This window comes from Typopeltis vanoorti, chromosome 17 (genome assembly GCF_054136105.1).
Source record: "Typopeltis vanoorti isolate ZY-2024b chromosome 17, IOZ_Tvanoo_1.0, whole genome shotgun sequence".
In the NCBI taxonomy this organism is placed as follows: domain Eukaryota; kingdom Metazoa; phylum Arthropoda; class Arachnida; order Uropygi; family Thelyphonidae; genus Typopeltis; species Typopeltis vanoorti.
The window spans coordinates 11,106,611-11,128,270 of record NC_143565.1 but is presented as its reverse complement, the minus strand read 5'-3'; the positions used below and the strand labels follow the sequence as shown (position 1 = coordinate 11,128,270).

Sequence of the window (21,660 nt, the reverse complement as noted above, 5' to 3'; positions counted from 1 at the left end):
ACGATTATTATCACTAAACTTAAATTCAATTTCTTATCTTATAGTTGTTAAATTTAATTCCTACCTATTAAATCACATCCTGTCGACTGCACCATTTGTCGTGACGACTTTCTTCCTGTCGTGTTCTAACTCACCATCTAGTTTCAAGTCACTTTTATAATTAAAATAACCAATTGCGAAGTGATCACCGATCCAAAAGTAGGGAAATTTATATTTATACTGCGCCACCCTATTCTTAGATTAGTCTATATAAATAGTAGGATCAATTCTAAATTAGTTTAGCAGTCATCTCATTAGGCCAAATCATTTACTATCATATTCACTTGGGGTTCCCGCTAGATTCGAACATTTATGAACGGTGCAATAAAAAGGAATTCAGGCAAACACAATATTTAGATCAACAAAATAAAACATTTAATATATGATATGGTTAACAAATACAAGAACTCTATTTTAAAATGGAACTATACAATTAACTTAACACATCTTCTTAGGTCACTGATGCTAATTCAATGTTCTAACTTTCATATACTATTCACAGTCTCAAAAACACAAATCTTCTTATCTCAAGTTAATATAACAATTTCACATTTTATTCAGTCTTCACAAATCTTTCAGCTCAATGTTTATATTCACAGCAGGCAATAAACTACGTAAGCTATATTCCAAGCAAATATATTCCCGGACCTTGAGCATCGGAGATATATTACAGTTAATGCTAGAATAGAGAAACTTATACAACTACTCTTACCAGACAAATTCTTCAATACATCAAATTATTGAGAGAGCACTTATGAATTAACTTAATTAACATTAGCGGAACACACATAGCAAATATTCTCCATAGTTTAAACTGTATTACTGTAAGTCGCACTTCACTATTCCAAACAATAGTAATTAGGTACTAATATCTTTTCCTGTTCACTTTTCTCCAAGTAATCAATATAATCTCTTCCTAGGGCAACATAGAATTTAATCGTAATCCAGATTAACTAGAACTAATCAGAATTTTCGCATTGACTGTCCAGTTTCCTTTTATCTGATTACGGCATCAACCTTTCTTCATAACAACAGCAGTTTTCGCTTATAACATTAAACTTTATGTTTCACTACTTATAGGTTCACTTCCGAACACTATACTCATAAATCTCTGCCCTGAGGATTATATAATCTTGGTTCCGCAAAACTCTCTCCTCCTTAATAATAATTCTTCTCTATCTCCCTCTCTATATCTATGACCTTCACTCTTCTCTATATATCTATCTATCTGATCTTCACTCACACCTTACGTTCGAACGCCACGCTCTACTCCACTCGTGGTTGTTTACGCGTGCGTCTCCATGACAACAGACTGCACGTAAACATTTCGCTAATGTAATGTATGGTCTAATATTATTCATGAGTGATTACATAACATTAAATATTTCACAAATAAAAACAACAGAATATTTAAGCTACTTCTTTAACTTTTTGATTACGTATACAGTTAAATATAAATTAACACTTTACGTTACACCACATATATTTAGTTATACATATTTCTAAACATATTATTATTTTATAAACTAATAATAGGTCAAGTTTTGAATAAATATTTAATTAGTAATTCTTAATTAAGGAATAATAAACAATTTTATATAAACCGTGATTAATATTTAATAAGCAATGTTAAATGTGAATGAAAAATAATAAATTACATAACATAGCTTCATTCACAATTTAACAATGGTAAACTATCTTGGAGTACAAAGGCAGTGCCTGTGTTGTGGTTCATATGATCACTTGGGTGATAATTGTCCCAGACTAAATGTTTCAACTGCATGGATATCGGACATATCGCTAATTAGTATCTCAAATCCTGCCAGAAATGCGAATGTTCTGAACACTGCATTAACACCTATCCTTTTAGAACTTTTGCTGAAAGAGTGGGAGCACTGGTAGAACCAATTACAACACCAAATATATCAGAGAGGCATGAAGAAGAGTTCCTGGATCTTCCATTTCAGCCTAGTAAAGACAGCTCTTTTAAACAAACTACACTTGGTAAAATCACAAAAAATGCACGACTAAATCAGCTAGAAATTAGCCCCAAAGTTCCAGAATCTCAGCAGCCACTCTCCCAGCCAAATATGGATGGTACGACGTCAGTTGAAATTACCAATAATGAACCTAGTATAACAACTAAACAGATACAAGATGAAATGCAAAATCATGAAACCATTCTACAAGGAGAAACTGGAGAAGAAACCTTCTCCAGTTTCTCCTTGTAGTTCTTTCAGTTGTTTTGACAGACAACTGAAAGAACTTAATATTCAGACAATATCATCAAAAAGGAAAGATGAATTAATAAAAAAATTAAGGATAAACAAAAAAAAATGAACTACATCTAAAAGAAAAATAAGTGTAATAAAAAAATGTAAAGATGGAGACAGTTGCAGATCATCAAATGAAAACTCTTCAGGCTCAGAAGAGTTTATGGACTATGAAGAACCATCTGATGCTAATAAAGAAAAAACGAGATACAATTAAAGAAAAAATAATAAAGTTTACTGATTCAGAGTTTTCTCGATATGATTATCATCTACATGAAAAGAAAATAATTAGCTTCTAAATCAAGATCAGCATGAAATTGAAATAATGGAAAGCAACTGTAAAAAAAAACTGGAAAACAGTTTACAAGAAGCAGTCTACACAGTTGCACCTTCACAGATTGAAAACCTCATCAGGTTCATCCAAAATATAGAAGTTAAAGACTTACCACTGACACTTCACTAATCATAGCATCTCCTTTCTGCATTGCTTCATTAAATGTACGAGCCACATTTATACGGTGCCAACTACATCATATCAGCTGGAAACTGGAATTGTATTGAAAACCCCACATTTGATAAAATAGGAGGACACCTCAGGAGTGGAAAAGTGGGATATGCACAGTTAAAAACATGTCTCAACAGTGTTCAACTAGTAGACATTTGTAGGATTAGCAATCCTAATCTCCAGGTTTACATGTACATGAATCAAGGGATTGGTACCCATCTTGATCGAATTTATCTCTTCTTCACTTATAAATAGGATAATTCAGATAAAACATCTTGACATCAACATGTCAGATCATAATCCAGTTTTACTTAAGTTCCACTGCATGGAAAATGTAGAGATCAGTTCTGGACCATGGAGACTTCCATCAAATTTTCCATTGATCTTTTCAACTAAATTCCAGACCCTCTGTTCAACTTGGAATAATGTTACCTGGAATTGGGATATGTGGTTAAAATTCAAACAAACAGTAAAACAGAATATGATGGAATGGGGAAAGGAACAAGCTTTCTTCAAAAGAAAAAAAAGTTGAAAGACTTGTATAAAGAGAGAAGCTGGTTCGTAACAAACCAACGAATGGTATAGAATGTAGCAACATCATTAGAAACATTGACATAGAGATAAAATTGGAAAGACAGAAACAAGTAGAAGAAAGAAATTTTAAAATAAGAATACAGCAGCACTTAGCAGATAGCCCTTCAGCTGCATTCTTCAATAGACAATTCACTAAATTCTACAAAGAAAGGATTATCGCTCAGATCTGTGTTGATGCTGAAGACATGTCCACCACTCAAGACATCCTTAACTCCTTTCAAAAACACTACAAAAATCTGTTTGAAGACAATAGTACTGTTGGAAATTATACCTCTTGGAGCATTAATAGCTTTCCTCTTCATATCCAAGATGGGCTTGACAGACCCATTACAGCATCTGAGGTTACCACATCCTATAAAGAATGCCATACAAGAAGATTCCCAGGACCAGAAAACCAGTTTGGATTTTCACCTGATAAACCTTTTCGTATGTTACTAATTTTGAGAATGTCTGTATAAGAATTTCATTACTATTCTCTGTATTCCATTGGAAATCTTTTGATTCTTACTGTTTTAACCTGGCTCCCAACCATTACAGGAATAACTATGCTGCGTTCGAAAGTAAAACCCTGTAATAGTTTGTCCCCTGTTTCCACATCGTTAACTACAATTAAATATTTGCCTCTGCCATATGGGGTGAAAGAATAAATCTTGTTAGCACCAACTGTCTCTTTTGAAACCTTAGTCACATGTCTCGCTTCGTCACATCCTGGAATTTCAATTCCTAGAGTTGGTACCATTATCTCAAGTAGGAAGAAAGACTAAAACCTCTGTGTTGATTGTAAGAGAGAGAGAAAAAAAAATCCTTTCAGTCATAAGACTGAGAATTAAATAATCCTGTGATATAGGAAAAAATTGTACACCACCAGCAAATGCTCTATTTGAGCCTACTATAAAATGGCAGCCATGATACTGCCAAAAGTAATCCCATAATGCAGATATTAACTGCATTACCAGCAATATTAATATTTATTTTTAAAAAAAGAAACCAGTGCTAGTGAGGGGGGGGGGTGAAACCACCCGCACCAATGACTTCCAAATGCTTTATAATATTGTATCGTGGAAATTTTTTTATTCACTCAGATGATATTTGTACTTTTTTTAACATTGTATTTTTGACTAGGTGGTGTAGACCACTCACATTCTGCTGTATTCACCAAGGGGAGGTAAAATTTTGTCTATTTTTGCTATGAGAGGTTTTTTTTTAAATAGTTCCATTATCTTAATTCAGTGTGGTCTTATAGTCAATTGCAGAGATGACTGGAGAGCAATCCCGAGCAGAAAAGGCCAACTTAAATCGGTTAATTCAGATAAGACTAACCAGCTGGTTATCAGTCATCTTTGCGCTTTAGTTTCAATTGGCCTTTTGGTCATTCATCTATATGAGATTGGTGAAAAAGGAAAACTGATAGTCTTTGGCTATATGATGATATAAAAGAAGTTGATGTCTTTTCTCTCTTTCTCTCACACATATATCCGTCTTTTCTTTCTCCTAATACTATCAGGCTCTCTTTCACCCCTATGCTAAATAATCTAGGCCTATGATGATCACCCCTTTACTTTTTCACCTCAATAAAGTCAAAACTGGTCTGGGTAGTGACCCTTCCCATAATGCATATCATTATACTCTGTGTGTTGAGGCTTAAGTGCTGTGAGGACATCATGTTGGAGGCTTGATGGATTGTATGCAGCACTCAGAAAGGATTAGAATAGAATTTAATACTTCCTATATTTCGTTTGTCACTGAGACATTTTCAGGCCTAGTAATCATAGTATTAAAAAATAATCAGTTCCTCCCCCATTCCCCGGCCATCTCTTCAGAAAGAGTTTAGAAATGCCATCACCATACCCTACATCAGTGGCACATCAGAAAAAATAGCCAAGATTTTAAAAACGTACAACCTTCACACAGCATTTAACCCCCACTGCAAACTTGCTACCCTTATCTGTTCTAACAAAGATCAGCTCCCTCCTCTCTCAGTGCCTGGAGTTTATAAAGTACCCTGTTCCTGTAAGCTGGTGTACTTTGGACAGACACGTCATACATCTGAACATAGTCGTATTACCACGACTATGTTCAGTCAGGCTTGGCTGACCATGTCTTGGATACAACCCACAAGATCTCGGAAAAAAAACACCATGCTCCACTACAATAAATTCAAAAAAGAGAGACAATTTTTTGAATCTGCAGCAGCTCTCAGAAATCAACCAAATCTAAATAAATACGGTTGTATTAAACTTCTGAAGATTTGGGAAACATTAATCATCAGAGATCCCACCTTACATTCCAGGCCACCTACAACCACCCATAGAGGGCACACCCCCTAGATAGGACTTTCGAGTCACCCACGTGGTTGGCTTAGTATCGTGTGGCATTTGTGTATATATTACATTAGTTTTTTTGTAATCCCTGAAGATGTCTCAGTGACTGAGACGAAATATAGGAAGTATTAAATTTTATTTTAATCCTTTCTGAGTGTGCTGTATACAATCCATTAAGCCTCCAACATAGCATTATACATATCTGAAAGTATATGTGCTTTGTATTATGGGATACTATTGCAAGTGATGTGAAGTCATTAGCCTCTATTATACGAGTTGCCCTGTGCAAACAAAGTTTGCACCTGAAGATTTGAGGTGCAAACTTTGTTTGCTTACACTTGGATAAAGTATCAAACCAAGAATATAATTTCTTGGCATCTTTAATTTATAGTATAACTAAGTGGAAAAACTTTCAATTTCTCTTCTCTCCTAAGAATCTGCTTTCTTCCCTCTCTATTCCAGGTGTTTACAAGGCTCCTTGTTTTTGTAACTTATCATATTATGCTGGAAGATGTGCTAGCATTTGCCTGGATGAATACAAAAAACACATCTATTTCCACAACTATGGTTAGTGAGGTCTAGCAAACCATGCCTGAGATAACTTGACAGAATGGATGGAAGAAAACTATCTTTCTCCATCACAGTAAATACAAACTTGAAAAACTTTTTAAAATGAGTTCATTTAAAAAACATATTAATCTTAATGAATATGTTTGTATTAAATTTCCAAAGATTTGAGAAACTCGAATTCTTAGGTCTCCTGCCCAACATCTAAGGCTAGTAATTAGTACCCATAGAGGGGGGGACCCCCCTCATAGGACTCTTATATATAATCTAACATCAGTCTTCATATAATCTAACATCATTTCTTCTGCTTATTGTTTCTTTGTGTTTTTGTGTGTTATTACAATTTTAACATTGTATTCCTGAAGATGTCTCTGTGATAGAAACGAAATATTGAAACAATTAAACCTGCTGTTTAATTTTTTCTGTTTGTGCTGCAGTTATTCCATTAAATTGTATTATGAGTGTAAACCAACATCTAAGCCCAAATACTTCACTCATGTGTAAGTTGAGTCTACAATAATTTATCATTATAGGTTAACTTAATGACATTCTGTTACTGACATGCTGTTTAAACTCAGTTATTTACCAAATGAGTTTAATTCATGGTATCATGAATGTGATACCATGAATGATAGGGGAATGTGTGATTCTCCTATCATTCATGGTAAATTGGGGATGGTAAAATTCACAGTGGTAAAAGTATATAATGGCGAAGTAGAAGCATAAAATTAAAAATTAATGTGCCCAGTTGAGTTTTCCACAAGCTGCAGAAGATGGAAAAGCATTTATTATGTGGTATGGAAAAGATCATAGACATGTGAAAAGGAAATACATGGAATTAATTATTTTAATTATATCCTACACTAGTCTGACAAAGTTTCTTAATTTCTTTATTTTTTTACTGTGCGGTTTTGATAAACTCATTTGTCAAATATGTTCATAAATGTGTTGAACACCGAAAATGAGGTTTGGCAAATAAACTTGAATTTTGTAGTTTAATCTGTAATTCATGTTGAAACTAGTTAGTAGTGTTAAGTTTGTGAATAATCATGGTAAGGAATGCAAAAGTGTTGTAGAATAACAGGAAGGTATTGCTTACTAGAAAATAAAAATAAATGCAATAAACGCTAAAGATTTACTAAAGAAAGTTATTAAAAAAATCCAGGGATTTTAATATTTATGGCTATTTTGCCTATTTTCTTAAGGAATACCCCTTTTCAAAAATCCAAGGATTTTTTTTAAAATGTTGACCCCATACATGAAAGGTTACAAGGCCTATAACACTACAGTGCCATTTAAGGGTGAAAATAAAGCCTGTTGATTTGTTTCTTAAAGAGTGGGAGGTTGTACTCAATGGGAAAAACAGTATGGGGAAGATTGTTCCGAAGAATAGTGACAGATGGAATGAAGGAAGCTGATGAGAAGTTTGGTGTGTTCAAAGCTGAGAAAGTGTATGGGTGCTGGCCGGTGGCTACTTAAGTTCTTCTATGGTTAGAAGAAAGTGGAGGAATGGCAGCAGCCAATTCAGAGGCTCAATTCCCAGGATGGCAGTACAGTCAAACATGTGATTGGAATCTCTAGCATACATAACTCATTATGTATAGTTTGTAGATGACTGTCAAAGAAGAGATTAGATCTAACTACATGAGCAGAAGAGAAACTTCCATATCCCACCGTGGGCATGGATGTTTATATTGTGAAAATACTAGTGGTGGGTGGCAGTAGATGACGTTGGTATAGATGATGAAAGTAGTTGGTGGAGACGGAGAGTTGTGGTATAGGTGCCCTCTCTCGATGAGTCTTTGGACTCCCTGGAGGTGTTATGCAATAATAATAATAATAATAATAATAAAGTAGGTTTTCTTTTAAACTATTGTCTGAATATTTAAAGAGCTCAACACATATTCCTTCCAGCCCCTGGCTTTTTCTGTTTCTTGATTTTTTAAATTCTTTTTCTAATTCTTCCATTACTATCTTTTCTGTACTTTCCTGTATATTGATATCTTCACTTTTGTGAGTTTTGTTATTGTTTTCTATTTCTTGCTTTTCATTTTGCAATATTTTATAGTGTTCCATCCAATCCTCTTTGGAAATTAGATTATTTCTCAATTGGTCATTTTCTGCTGTTTGTAGTTGCCTGAAAATTTTGAAACCTGTTCCTTGTGGTCCAGTGATATCCTGCTCTAATGATTTAACGTATTTACTCCAATCTTCTTTGAATTGTTCTGATTCACTTTGTCTTTAAGATGTCCTCATTAAAAAAAATCCAAAGAATTGAGGTCTGGCGAATAAGGTGGCCAGTCAATTCCGCTTCCGTACTACTTTGGGTAATCCAAAGCAATTGCATTCCCATGGAAATGTTCATTCAGAAGCTGGAAAAGAAAATGGATTTTGTACGATGGGACAAGCACTGTCTTGCATGAAAAAGTGACCCGTGAGGCCAGAACCATAGAAGCCCTGAAGGAAAGGAATGAAATTGGTTTCAAGCAAGTTTCGATACCTCAGTGCAGATATGGTCCCCTTAGTAAAAACAGGTCCAAAAATGCCGACTTTTGACAAGGCATGCCCACAGTCATGTGTTTTGGGTGAAGACCTGAAGTAACTGAAATATGCAGATTTTCTGATCCCCATATTCACCAGTTCTGCCTGTTCATGAACCCATCAAGCCAAAAGCATTTGGCTTGATGGGTTCAAGCCAAATCAGATGAGGCACAACCATCTGATTTTCAGATGAGACCAGGGTCAATTTCTTGGTTTTCAATTCTTCTGATCATTGCATTAGCAAAGTCCAATTTTGCTGCTGTGTTCACCTCTGTGAGTGGTTGTTGGGTCTGGATTTTATAGGGAAACAAATGAAGATCTTCCTTGAGAATTCGCTGAAGACTGCTGTATTTGATCCCTAACACCCGAGATGCTCTCCTGGTAGACTTTTTGGGGCTTCTTTCAAATGGTTCCTGAACTTTTGTAGTGTTTCTTTCAGTCCTTGCTGTTGAAGGTCTGCCACGTTTAGAGTGATCGTCTAACACTGACCCAGTCTTGAGAAATTTCTTGATGAAATTTGATATTGTGTGCCTGTCTTGTCCAACTTTGACACCAAACTTTACCTGAAATGCTTTTCTAACCTTTACGGGGCTTTCTGATGATCAAATGTACTCTTTGATGATGAATACCCATTGCACAGTAGTGTAGGCTGACATTTTTCATACCCTGCAAAATGAAAAGAAAACACAAATGGCTTTTATGAAACACAAATGGCTTGATGGCTATAATGTGTCGGTAAAGTTTTTTTCTTAGTGAGTGATAAAAATGGATTGATTTATCAGTGTAAATGAAGAGTACATTTTCAGTTGAAGTTCACATGCCGATTCTTCTATTTTTATGCAGTGGGCATGTGATCATTGGCAACAAAAACCACATGGCAGGTCTTTATTGGTGTCTGTAACATCTAATTTACAGTTGTGACATTTGACAGTATCATTGGATTTATTAGTGCTGGCCAGCTGCACTGTGTTAGACATGCCTGGAACACTGTCATTACATAGATCTGTTGCCACCATCATTGATTTTTGAGGAAGGCATCAGCAGAGGCTTGCACCTGGTCGATATGATATGAGTAAAAATAGCACTAGTGGACACTTAAAGGGTACTTACAGGTTTCTCACTGATATTGAATATTTTAAGAACTACTACTGTACTTTCACTAGGTAAAATTTATTTAGGAAATCACTTTTAAAAGCAAGGACATGTTTAGGTTGACTTATTCTAAATTGTCACCAAGTCTAGAAGAATATCAAGATTATTATTATTATTACAAATCAAGGGAAAACAAAAAAAATGGCTAAGAATCAGCATGTGAACTTCAACCAGCCTTTCTTATGCTCACTGTGCCTCCCTTCAGTAAAAGAAAAAGTTCCTGAACTTAGAAAAATGTATTGAAAGCTTGGAGCAGTACCTCGCTGCTATTCACAAAACCTTCTCTCACAAAATAAAATGAATTGAAGACAACTTAGAAAAGATCCGTGATCAGTGCTTCAACATAAAATCACTCATCATTGTGATACCCACTTTCTCCATAGCCTCATTGCATTACAACTTGATTGTAGATGAAAAGAAACAAATACAACACTATTATACTCAACGTCCATACAGAAAGTGATGATACCCTCAAGGAAAATATCACCAAACTAGATTTTTTTCTTAGTGAGTGATAAAAATGGATTGATTTATCAGTGTAAATGAAGAGTACATTTCCTGAAAATCAGGTTAGGGGAGTCCTTGAAAGAAAGTTCTAATGCTGAATTGGAACTTTCTTGAAAGAAAGTTCCAATTCAGAGAAATTGGAATTTAATGATCACAGAGGAATGAAATTTAATGATGGTTTTCATCATTGGCAGAGTATTTAATTTTATTTCCATTATAATGTCACATGAGCTTTAACTAGCACTTAAGCCTATATATACATCTGATGTCTTTTTTTCCCCCCTTTTTTTAATTCCTTTAAATTTTTGTTGTTTTTAGACACTACAACAAAGTATTAGATCTGAGCTTATCAGTAAGGTATGCTAATTTACCTAATAATGCTCAACTTGAACTCTGTCCCTCCAGCAAGTCTAGACAAGAAAGTAATGTTATAATTCGACTTGATCCTGAATCTGGGAGAAAATTTACATGCGAGTTTTCACCTTCTTGTACTCTGTGGGATATAATTGATCAGTGGCAAAGCACAAGGTAAAAACTTTTGTATTAAAGCAAAATCTTAATATTTCTTTTTAATGTTTCTACAAATATTAATTTTATTCTTTCTTTGTAACGATCTGTATTAACATTTCTTGATCTCCCGTAATTTTTAACTGCAATTCTTGTGACTGTCCTATTAGTCATATAAATTCATCGAGTTTAGCATGAAGGATTTTGTATGATGTAGCATATGTTCTGTGTATTCATTGCAGAGTGTGAATGGGTTTTGGAATGAAAGTAAGAGTGTGTGTGTGTGTGTGTGTGTGTGTGTGTGTGTGTGTGTGTGTGTGTGTGTGTGTGTGTGTGTGTGTGTGTGTGTGTTGTAAATACATGTGCGAATGCAAGAAATGCAAGTCACATGGAAAGTGGGAAAATGAAGTGATGAATATTCACAATGTAAGGAAAGATAGTGAAAGTGATCTGGAGAATGTGGAAATAGTGACTGCTAGTGCACAAAATATGAATGAGAGCATGAAAGAGGTGGTTGAAGATAATGTGGATGATGAGGTTGACAGTAAGGAGTGAAATAGCACACGTACGTAGCATCCTTGTTTCCAGTTTCTCACACTTTCATACTTTCCCCAATTCACTTTTTCTTTCATTCTCCTGCCTACTATACCACAGAACAAAACGGTAGCTAGCAAGACTGGAGAAGCGATTGTTGTGTGGTATAGCAGGCAGGAGAATGAAAGAAAAAGTGAATTGGGGAAAGTATGAAAGTGCAAGAAACTGGAAACAAGAAGATGTTGAATGGAGATTCGATGATAAAAGGTATACTTAATGAGAAAGTGATGAAAACATAGTTTCCAGGTTCTAAGACCAAGGATATTAATGAAGCTGTTAGTTTGCAGAAGAGATAAGTGAAATAATTGATTGTTTTTGGAAACAAGTTCTTTGGAAGTGGAGTAATATACAATGAGGGAGGATATGAAAGTGTTGTTGAAAGAAGCAAAAATGAAGAGTAAGGAAGTAAGGATTATGAGTCTGCTGAATCAGTGTGATAGTACAGAATTGAGAAGAAGAGTGTAGGAGTATTGGCATGCAGTTTATAGATATAGAGTGAATTTGATGGACGAAAGAACTTATATATGCTTGATAAACTATATTTGAATGGTTTTGGAGTTAGATGTTTGGAGAGTGTTGTTCAGTGAGAGTTTGCAAAACCATGGAAACTACAGACTATAAGGGGAATGCAATCAAGCATGTGTTTGGGCCACCTCTGGGATAAATGAGTGTGTGCACAGAAATGATTATGACAAGCTGAATGTGATTGCACTGGTTTCTGATTCAAGTGGGGTGGTAATTATATTACACAAGGGTAATGTCATTACCCTTGTGCAATGTAAACTTGAATGATTATTGAGGCATTTCTGTGACTGACACTTTAAACAATCATAGGGGGAAAAAATTCTTTCCGACATTTGGTCAATCACAACTGAACATTTTGTGGGAAAGAAAGAAAGAAAATGTTCTTTAATTCATTATGAAAAATACCATATACTGATATCTTGTACGACTCTTTCAAAAGTTTGTAAGTCTCAATCATGTCACCTTCTTTCTCATGTTTGCTAGCAGCTGCAGTAATTCCACAGATTCTCAATCTCTCTTCAATCGGTATTCCATGATCCTTGACATAATTTTTAACACTGTCATTTGCACTCTCTCCACTGTATCATAATCACCCCACAAAACAAGGTAACAGACCTGTGCACACTAGTCCAAGTGAGGTCTTAACATGGCCTTGTAAAGAGGCAAAATGATTTCCTTATATTTACATGTCATGGTTTGTTTCAGCATTCCAGTTATCCTGTGAGTTGTATTTGCAGTATTTGCTGTTTGATCAATAATTTGATCAATAGTAAAACTCTATATAGTTATTTAATTAAGTCATCATAAGTAATTTTAGATATTATTTAATATTGTTTTAGTGCATATTTAATTTTTATTTAGTGCCTTTTTCCTGTTCATTCAATTCCACATATATCTCCTGCTCACTTACTAATAGTTCCTTCTCCTCTTCCTTTTCCACTGCATTCAACCTTGCATGATATCACATTCACAAGAATGAAATACCTTTATAAATTGCTCATTAAATATCTCAATTAAATCCTGCACAGCAGTTTTCATCCCTCCATTTTCACCAATCAGTGGCATCCTTCCATAATCATTCTTTCTTCTACTGGCCTCATATCAAAAAAATTCCCTAGAATTTTTTTTTAGCCCCCATTAGCTAACTGTTGCTCATACTGCACTTTTTGCTTTCTTTATCAAGCTAGTTACCTTCCTCATCTGTTCTTTATACTTCTCATACAGCTGGTTGTTATAACCACTCATTTTGTGTTTTTTCCATAATACCTTCTTCTTCCAGATTGCATACCTTATCTCTTGATTCAGCCATTTCACATCTGCTCTATTTACTCTCTTGACCGTTGGAATACATTCTGATATTGCCTTCACCAGATCGTTCTTGAGTAGGGCCAAAGCAGCATTGATAACCTTTCCATCCAGTTCCTCTTTCCATTATATTGCTGCAAGCTGTTTCCTGAGTTTTTCATAATTACCAGCATTATAATTCCACATATATCCCTTTCTAACAGACATCCTCAAATAGCTGGTAACTCTTCAAGTGATCACCTGATGGTTACTCTCACTAACTGGTAAAAAATTTGACACCCCGTTTATGATAACATCATCTGATGAGATGATCAAATAATTAAATGAACACTAAAGAAAATTAACACAGTGGTAAAAAAAAAAAAACACTCAACAGGCATACAGTCAGGAATACATATCCATACTTGAAAAACAGAAAGTCATCAAAAGCCTGAAATGTGGAAAGCCAGCAGGAGTAGATGATATGTGGCCAGAATTGCTCATGTATGGAGGTGTAAAAGTCTTGCAGTGACTGCACTGTATAGTTCAGAAAGCCTGGACAGAGAGAGGAATTCCAAATGATTGGAGTAGAGCCCTCATAGTACCCATATACAAAAAAGGGAAATAAAACTCAATGAGTTACAGAGATATTTCTATACTGAGTGTTCCTGGTAAGATTTATGCAAGTATACTTGAGAAGTGTTTGAGAAGGATTGTGGAAAGGAAGCTTAGTGAAGAACAAGCTAGATTCAGGTCAAATATCGTGGGAATATAACAAATATCTGTATTTAAGTTTTATAGACCTGCAAAAAAAGCATCTGACAAGATGTCAAGAGAAAAGCTATTCAAAATGCTACAGTTATATGGTATCAATGGAGCATTATATCAAGCAATACTTAGTCTTTATTTGAGTTGTAACTCAGCAGTTAGAAATGAAGGAGATACAGGAAGATGGTTTGATGTTAAATCTGGTGTCAGAAGGATGTACATTATCCTCTCTGTTATTCATTATCTATATGGATGAAGCAGTATTAAACTTGATATCAAACTTGGAGATGTTAATCTCAGCTCTTTACTTTATGCAGATGATGTTATACTTTTAAATAAATCCAGTAAAAGTCTGCAAGATTCCCTGACTAAATTGAATAACTATTGTAATAAATTTGGTATGAAAATAGGCAGAACATTGAAAAATCAACTGCATCATAAATGGAGAACCTATGGAACAAGTAAAGCATTTGAGGCATGATTTTTAGTGAAGATGGTAAATTAAATATGGAAATACACAACAGAATCAACAGAGCCGGTTTGGTAGGAAGTCAAATTAAATAAATCTATATGGAATAAGACAGAAATTAGTCAAAACACTAATGTAGCTGTATACAAGACAGTGTTCAAGCCAATTTGAACTTATGGATCTGTGAGCTTGGTTAGAAATTAAACACTTGACCAAAGATGAGAGATCACAAATATGAGAGTCCTGAGAAAGAATGGAGATGGCATCAATGGCAATATCATATTAAAAACGAGGATATTAGGAAAGAACTTGATATTGTCAGCATCCAGGAATGTGTTAGCCGAGCTAATCTCAGCTCAAAAAAATCTACAAGCTATCTCCTTGCTTTGCTCTACCTTTAAGCTCTTTGAACGAATTCTCCTTAAAAGAATCCCACCACTCATCAAAAGAGTACTCCTGATTGAACAAGCTAGCTTCAGGCCAAGAAGAAGTTGCTGTGACCAGTCCTGGCCCTGACAACACAGATTGAAGCAGGCTTCCAGAAGAAACTTAAATTTGGAATCACTTTCATTGACCTAACATCAGCTTATGACACAGTCTGGATCAGGGGCCACCTCCTAAAGCTAAGGCTTGCTGGAACAACCTGGGGTTATGGTGCTGATGTCTTGAGGTCATCGGCACTAGCCCTCACATTCTCTGCAGCAGAATACTGGGCCCCTGTCTGGGAAAGAAGTGTGCACACTAACATTATAGACACCCAGCTAAATTCTACCATGCACACAATTAGTGGAACACTGAGAAACACCCCTCTCCCCTGCCTGCCTGTTCTATCTAACATTGCTCCACCAAATATATGCAGAAGGCAAGCCTCGATTAAAGTATTTAATAAAGTAATGAGCAACCTGCCCCCTGCACCAGACTCTCATAAATCCACCTAGTATTCACCTAAAATCATGAAACTCTTTCTGTTCTATGGATGAACTCTCTTCAACTGCCTTACCATCAACACCTGACATGTGGAGAGAACACTGGTCCAACAATTCTTCCAACAAGTGGTTTCCTGGTTGAAAATCCCTGTGCTCTGCAGCCTGGTTTTGCCCTTCCTAGGAAGATTTGGTCATCTGTCAGCAGAATCAGAACTAACCAGGGAAGATGTGGCTACCTACTGCATAAATGGAGACTCAGACCACACTTATTGTGACTGTTCCCCTGTGGCCCAGACGATCACTCATATTTTGAATGACTACCCAAGGCACCAATTTCATGGTGGTGGCCTCCAGGACATCCACAAGGTTGACAGATGAGGCCCTGGATTGGCTTTGCGATTTTGGACATTGACCTGTAGCTGCTTTTGCCATAAGAATAAATAAATAAATCTCAGGTGATATGTCACTTAAACAGAATGGGAGAGGAAATAGTAGCAAAACAAGTGTTTTCTGCTAGGTTGGCAGGAAAAAGACTCAGAGGAATGCCAAGATATACTTCGATTGAAAGTAAAAATTGATTTATAAGACAGAAATATGAGATCTGATAATGTTGGAGTCTTGACAGATAACAGATTGATTTGGAAGAAAATTGTTGATAGAAAGTTAGTAATGATGTAAGTTCTTCATGTAGTGCTATTATAATATCCTGTACACCCCTTGAGGGTACGTGTCAGGAATTTGATGATGATGATGATGAAGAAAATTAGCACTGGTGCTTGACAAAGATGGCACCAAGAAACAACAAAAACCACAGTTGTGCTTCCAAAATACCCTACTTTGTAATTAATTTACTTTGATTAAGTTCATTTACTCAAAGGATGGATATCTAACTCAAGTATTTATTTATGCAGTATAATGTTAAGGTATTACTGAGTCACATAATGGTTAGTATTTACCTTTATCATAGGGAAAATGTTTCTGACGAAGAATTGGAAAATGGGGAACCTGTTTGTACTTATGCAGGAAGAGAGGTAAGGAAAGTATATTGAAATTAACTGCTCCATATAAAATACCTAATTTTCCTTAATGTATTATGCTTAATTTCTGTTAGTGCTAAGTAATTTGGCTTCTTATGTACCCAAGTTTTATGATGATGATGTGTAATAGAATAATCCCTAAATGGAAGAAGCCAGAACCTGATTACATTCTTACACAAACTAAATATAAAATCTGTGTGAACTCAGTGAGAACATGATCTTTCCCAGGTGCTGTTAGAAGTGACCATGATTTGCAAATTCTATACATGTTGTTTACAATGCCCCTGGTGATGAATTTTTTTAGCAGAAAAAAACTAACCCCCCCCCCTCTTCTCCTGAGGTGTCGCTTTCGCATGACATGCAGAGTGTTTCTGTGGAGTTTTTCATCGTTTGAATTGCTAGATGGTGCTCCATAGGACCTTGAGCTGGATACTTTGATTTAGATCACCTTGTGTATGTATGAATTAAAATAAATCAGCTAACGCCTTTTATTCCTGTATAGGGAGTAGGTGAGGCTGTTTTAGCTCTATCTAACTTTTGGAGACTAACCTAACCCTAACACAATATGGTTTTAATGTCTGAAAATAGTGTGGGTTCCATGGTCGATTTTCTTGAGTTTGCGGGACGAAAAACCCGAGTTTCCAAGTGATAAAACCCATTTGCCCATGCCAGCGATTGACAAATTCAGGAACGGTCAAAAAAAGGCTTAGAAAACGTTCCTTGAGTCAGCGCCTAGAGTGCAAACAGCACTTTTGTATTGAGATATACAGGGTGTCCCATAAGTTCTGAGATATTTCAGTAATTCATAAAAATCAGAAAAATTGGTATATTAGAGTGCAGTTTGCACGAAAGTGTATCGCAAGGAGGGGGATTTTTTTTGGCAGGGAGAAAAAAATTAGTTCAAATTTTCACCAATAGAGGGTGCTGTACTCCCATGCCCTATTTGCAAATATGTGCAAATGAGAGTTCTATAAAATGCAGGGTATACTGCTGATAACTCAATGAATGCGTGTGAATTCCCAGTCATTGGGACGAACAGAATTGTTTTTGTGAAAAGAAAAATTTGTTGATGTGATGCTTACATTGGTGGATAAGGCATTCTAACTGAAGTTGTTTTACGTAAGTGGGGAATTGGTAGCAGAAGTTTTACGAAAGTTTCGAATGTAGAAAAGAATGAAGAAAGGTCGATGTCCCATCACTCCTGCCAGACTACAGTCTCTAATACTACACTTCGAGAAAACTGGAAATTTGTCAGATCACCCTTGAACATGCAGACCAGTGTTATCCAAACCCATACCAGCATTGTGGTATCGCAAATGAATGCCCTAGCGGCACAATCAACAAGTGGTATAAGCAGTGCAAGAATCACAGACATAGCAAAAACGTCCATATTTTGCATCCTTCATGGTGCATAAGCATCACACCACCAATGTATGAATTTTTATGAATTATTGAAATATCTCAGAACTTATGAGACACCCTGTATATGAGGGGGTACACAAAAATAACCAGAATCTGAAGTTGCTGTGCATGCATTTTCTAGTTATGGATGATGCCACTAAGCATTTTGAGTACAGTTTTCCACACCAGTCTGGCAAGTGGTGTCATCCTGTCTGAACTGGTTCATTGTTCTGGCTGCTGTTGTGTTAGTAGTTACAAGCAAGTTTGCTGATTTTGTTGATGGCTGACCACAAGGAACAGAGAGTGTGCATGAAATTTTCTTTTCTTTTGGGTGAAACTATTGTTATGCATCAGCAAAATTTGAGAATAGTGATTTAGATAAAACGCAGGCTAATGAGTGGCTTTCCTGTTTCAAAAATGGAGCCATGTCAGTTGAAGACCAACCACAATCTGGCCAACCTTTGACAAGCAGAAATGATGAAAACATCAGTAAAGGCTTGCCAGGCAATCAGTGAAGATCATCAAAAGATCATTGAGCAAGTTTCTGAAGACGAATTTGTCATGAAGTTGATGTCAGTGAATTTTAACAGATTTGCAAATAAAACATGTTTCTGCTAAATTTGTGCCTCATTTGCTCACAGAGGATCAAAATAAAAAAATATCATGGGAATGTTTGCCATGATTTCAGGGAGCAAGTTCTTATTGGCCAGAACTTTCTTTCAAAAGTTGTGACCAGGGATGAGTCTTGGACTTGTACACAAAGAATTTGTTTCAGCTGGACAGACGAGTGAACCAACATTTTTATCTCAGCTGAGAAGACTGTGTGATAGTGTGTGTGACAAAAACGGCCAGAAATGTGAAATAGCAGAGATTGGTTGCTGCACCATGACAATATCCCAGCCCACATTATCATGGTGCCTTGTCCGTCCAACAGTTCTTGATGAAAAACAACATGGCAGTTGATCCCCTTCCCTTCCTACTTACTCAATCTCTCCATGTGACTTTTTTTTTTTATTCCCACCAATAAAGAAAACCATGAAAGGGCAGTGATTTGTTGATGTGGACAAAGTGAAAGAAAAGTTGCCAGAGGCCATAAAGAGCTGTTTCTTGGTATACTCCAAAACTGTGAATTCCTTATGTTTTCTTATGAATAGAATCAGAAATATCTCTTCAGTAACATCTAAAGTAAAACAAGTGTTTTTGTATGTATGTAATAATAATATTACATACATATGAATATGTTTCAGTTGCAGCAAAAGAACTGTTTCATAATGAGCCCTTACAATGAAGTAGTATGCCATCATGTTTTCACATTGAGGACTACTCACATTTAATAAATTATACTGTTTGCATATTTTTGTTTGTTCATTAAATTTTATTCTTTGTTCATCCTTTGCTACCAAACTGATGTTTCATAGTTGATCTCAGAATGTGAAATTTCTTTTATTACTTAATAATAAATAATATAAAAAAAATCAGAATAATAATATTAAAAAACACTTGAATAGGATAGAGGTTCAGGCTTACATTGTGCATAGCACTTTTTTTTTCCATCCACACAATGTAAATGCTTTGTGTTCCTCCAGTATTCAGTTTAACATACTTGATTTATTAATTAACATAAATGTCTCTCTTTTGTAAACTTCTGCTGTACTTCTGAAAGGTTAATTTTTTCTGAACCGGTTTATGGCATCTCAACATTATCTACGTTGATCTACAGGCAAATTGGCCTTGAGAACACGTTATTTATAGACAAAAAATATTCTAGTGGTGTTGGGCAGTAGATGACAATGGTAGTAGCAATTCTGTATAATTGGTGAATTAAATGGTGAAGACGGAGAGTTGTAGTGTAGAGTGTCTTCCCTTGATGAGTCCTTGGACTCATAGCATAATAATAAGTTTTAATAATGGCAAACCGTGAGCAGACATATAAATACAAAATTAATAACGGAAAAACTCACATAAAAAGATTATTTAATGGTATAAAGGCATCTTCAGTACATTTTAAGCTCAAATTAAACAATAACTGACAATTCCAAAAAGCGCCACCTAAGTAGCTAGTGTAAGATAACTAAAAAGTCAATAAATTTCCTAACAAAAAAAAAATTTTTAGAAAAATTAAAAAAATTATGTATACAATAAAAAGTTAGGAAAGATTAGCTGAATTATAAAGTACTATCTCCCATAAAGGGGATAGACGTAAACCATCAGATCTGTTTAAGTTAGACGAGTGAAGTAAAGTTTCACGTGTTTCTTTATAAAGCCGTTCCATAGAGGAACTGACTTTTGTGAAGGACTCTTGTCTTTTTCCAGTGAACTCTATGTCTAGTGATGATGGCATGTTCTGCAAGTCCAGACTGTTCAGGTTCAAGGTATTGAATATAAGACTGGTGTTCTTCTAGCCGAATAGAGGCAGATCTTCCTGTTTGTCTGAAATAAGATAATCCACAAGAGCAAGGAATCTGGTAAAACACCTGGATAATTACCAGTTTACCCTAGAAGTAGAATCAAATAAGCAGTTAGCCTTTTTAGATCTTCTAATTCTTTGCCAACCAGATGGTAACCTACATTTCTCAGTTCTATAGAGAGAGAAGACGCATACAGGCCATTATATCCATGATGAATCTCATCACCATCCCAGTCAAAAGGCAGGAACTATTAAAACACTGGTTCATCGTGCCCACTCCTTTTGTTCTTCAGACGATCTATTACAGAAAGCTGCAAATTTTCCTTTTTCTTCCTTTCTATCTAATGGATATAAGAATTCCTTCATCAAAAGAGCTTTCAGTAATTTTAATGTCTTCCTCTTCAAATACAGAAGAAATAATGCACATTCCTATCCCTTATGTACAAGGCATTTGTGAGCATATAGCAAAAGTTTTAAAACCACTAAATATTTTTGTTGCCTTTTGACCATTCAGAAAAATCTCCACCTTTCTCACTTCTCCAATGAACAAGGACAAGCTTCCACATCTTAATTATCCAGGTGTTTACCAGATTCCTTGCTCTTGTGGATTATCTTATTTCGGACAAACAGGAAGATCTGCTTCTATTCGGCTAGAAGAACACCAGTCTTATATTCAGTCCCTTGAACCTGAACAGTCTGGACTTGCAGAACATGCCATCATCACTAGACATAAGAGTTCATTGGAAAAAGACAAGAGTCCTTTATAAAAGTCGGTTCCTCATGGAACGACTTTATAAAGAAACATGTGAAACTTTACTTCACTCGCCTAACTTAACAGATCTGATGGTTTACGTCTACCATCAGATCTGTTATGGTATCTTCCCCTTTATGGAAGATAGTACTTTATAATTCAGCTAATCTTTCCTAACTTTTTATTGTATATATAATTTTTTTAAACTTATTTTTTATTTATTTATTTATTTTTTTTGTTAGGAAATTTATTGACCTTTTTAGTTACACTAGCAACTTATGTGGCGCTTTTTGGAATTGTCAGTTATTGTTTAATTAGAGCTTAAAATGTACTGAAGATGCCTGTGACACACAGGTGAAAATTATACTATTAAATAATCTTTTTACGTGAGTTTTTCCATTATTAATTTTGTATTTTAATAATAAATATTCTACGAAGAGAATGCATTATCAATAAACCTTAGATTAGCAGAAAAATTAGAGCTCTATAATA

General features: G+C 35.4%; 1 protein-coding gene across 2 annotated transcripts in view; it reads left to right on the top strand.

Annotated features, from left to right (window-relative positions):
- LOC150097146 (tether containing UBX domain for GLUT4) overlaps nucleotides 1–21,660 on the top strand; it is a 357,344-nt gene that overhangs the window by 75,688 nt on the left and 259,996 nt on the right. For both annotated transcript variants that reach the window (XM_090407282.1, XM_090407283.1), the window contains exons 3-4: nucleotides 10,818–11,027; nucleotides 16,540–16,603. In XM_090407282.1, coding sequence (XP_090263408.1) covers nucleotides 10,818–11,027; nucleotides 16,540–16,603 — 274 coding nt within the window. The remainder of the gene's footprint in view (nucleotides 1–10,817; nucleotides 11,028–16,539; nucleotides 16,604–21,660) is intronic.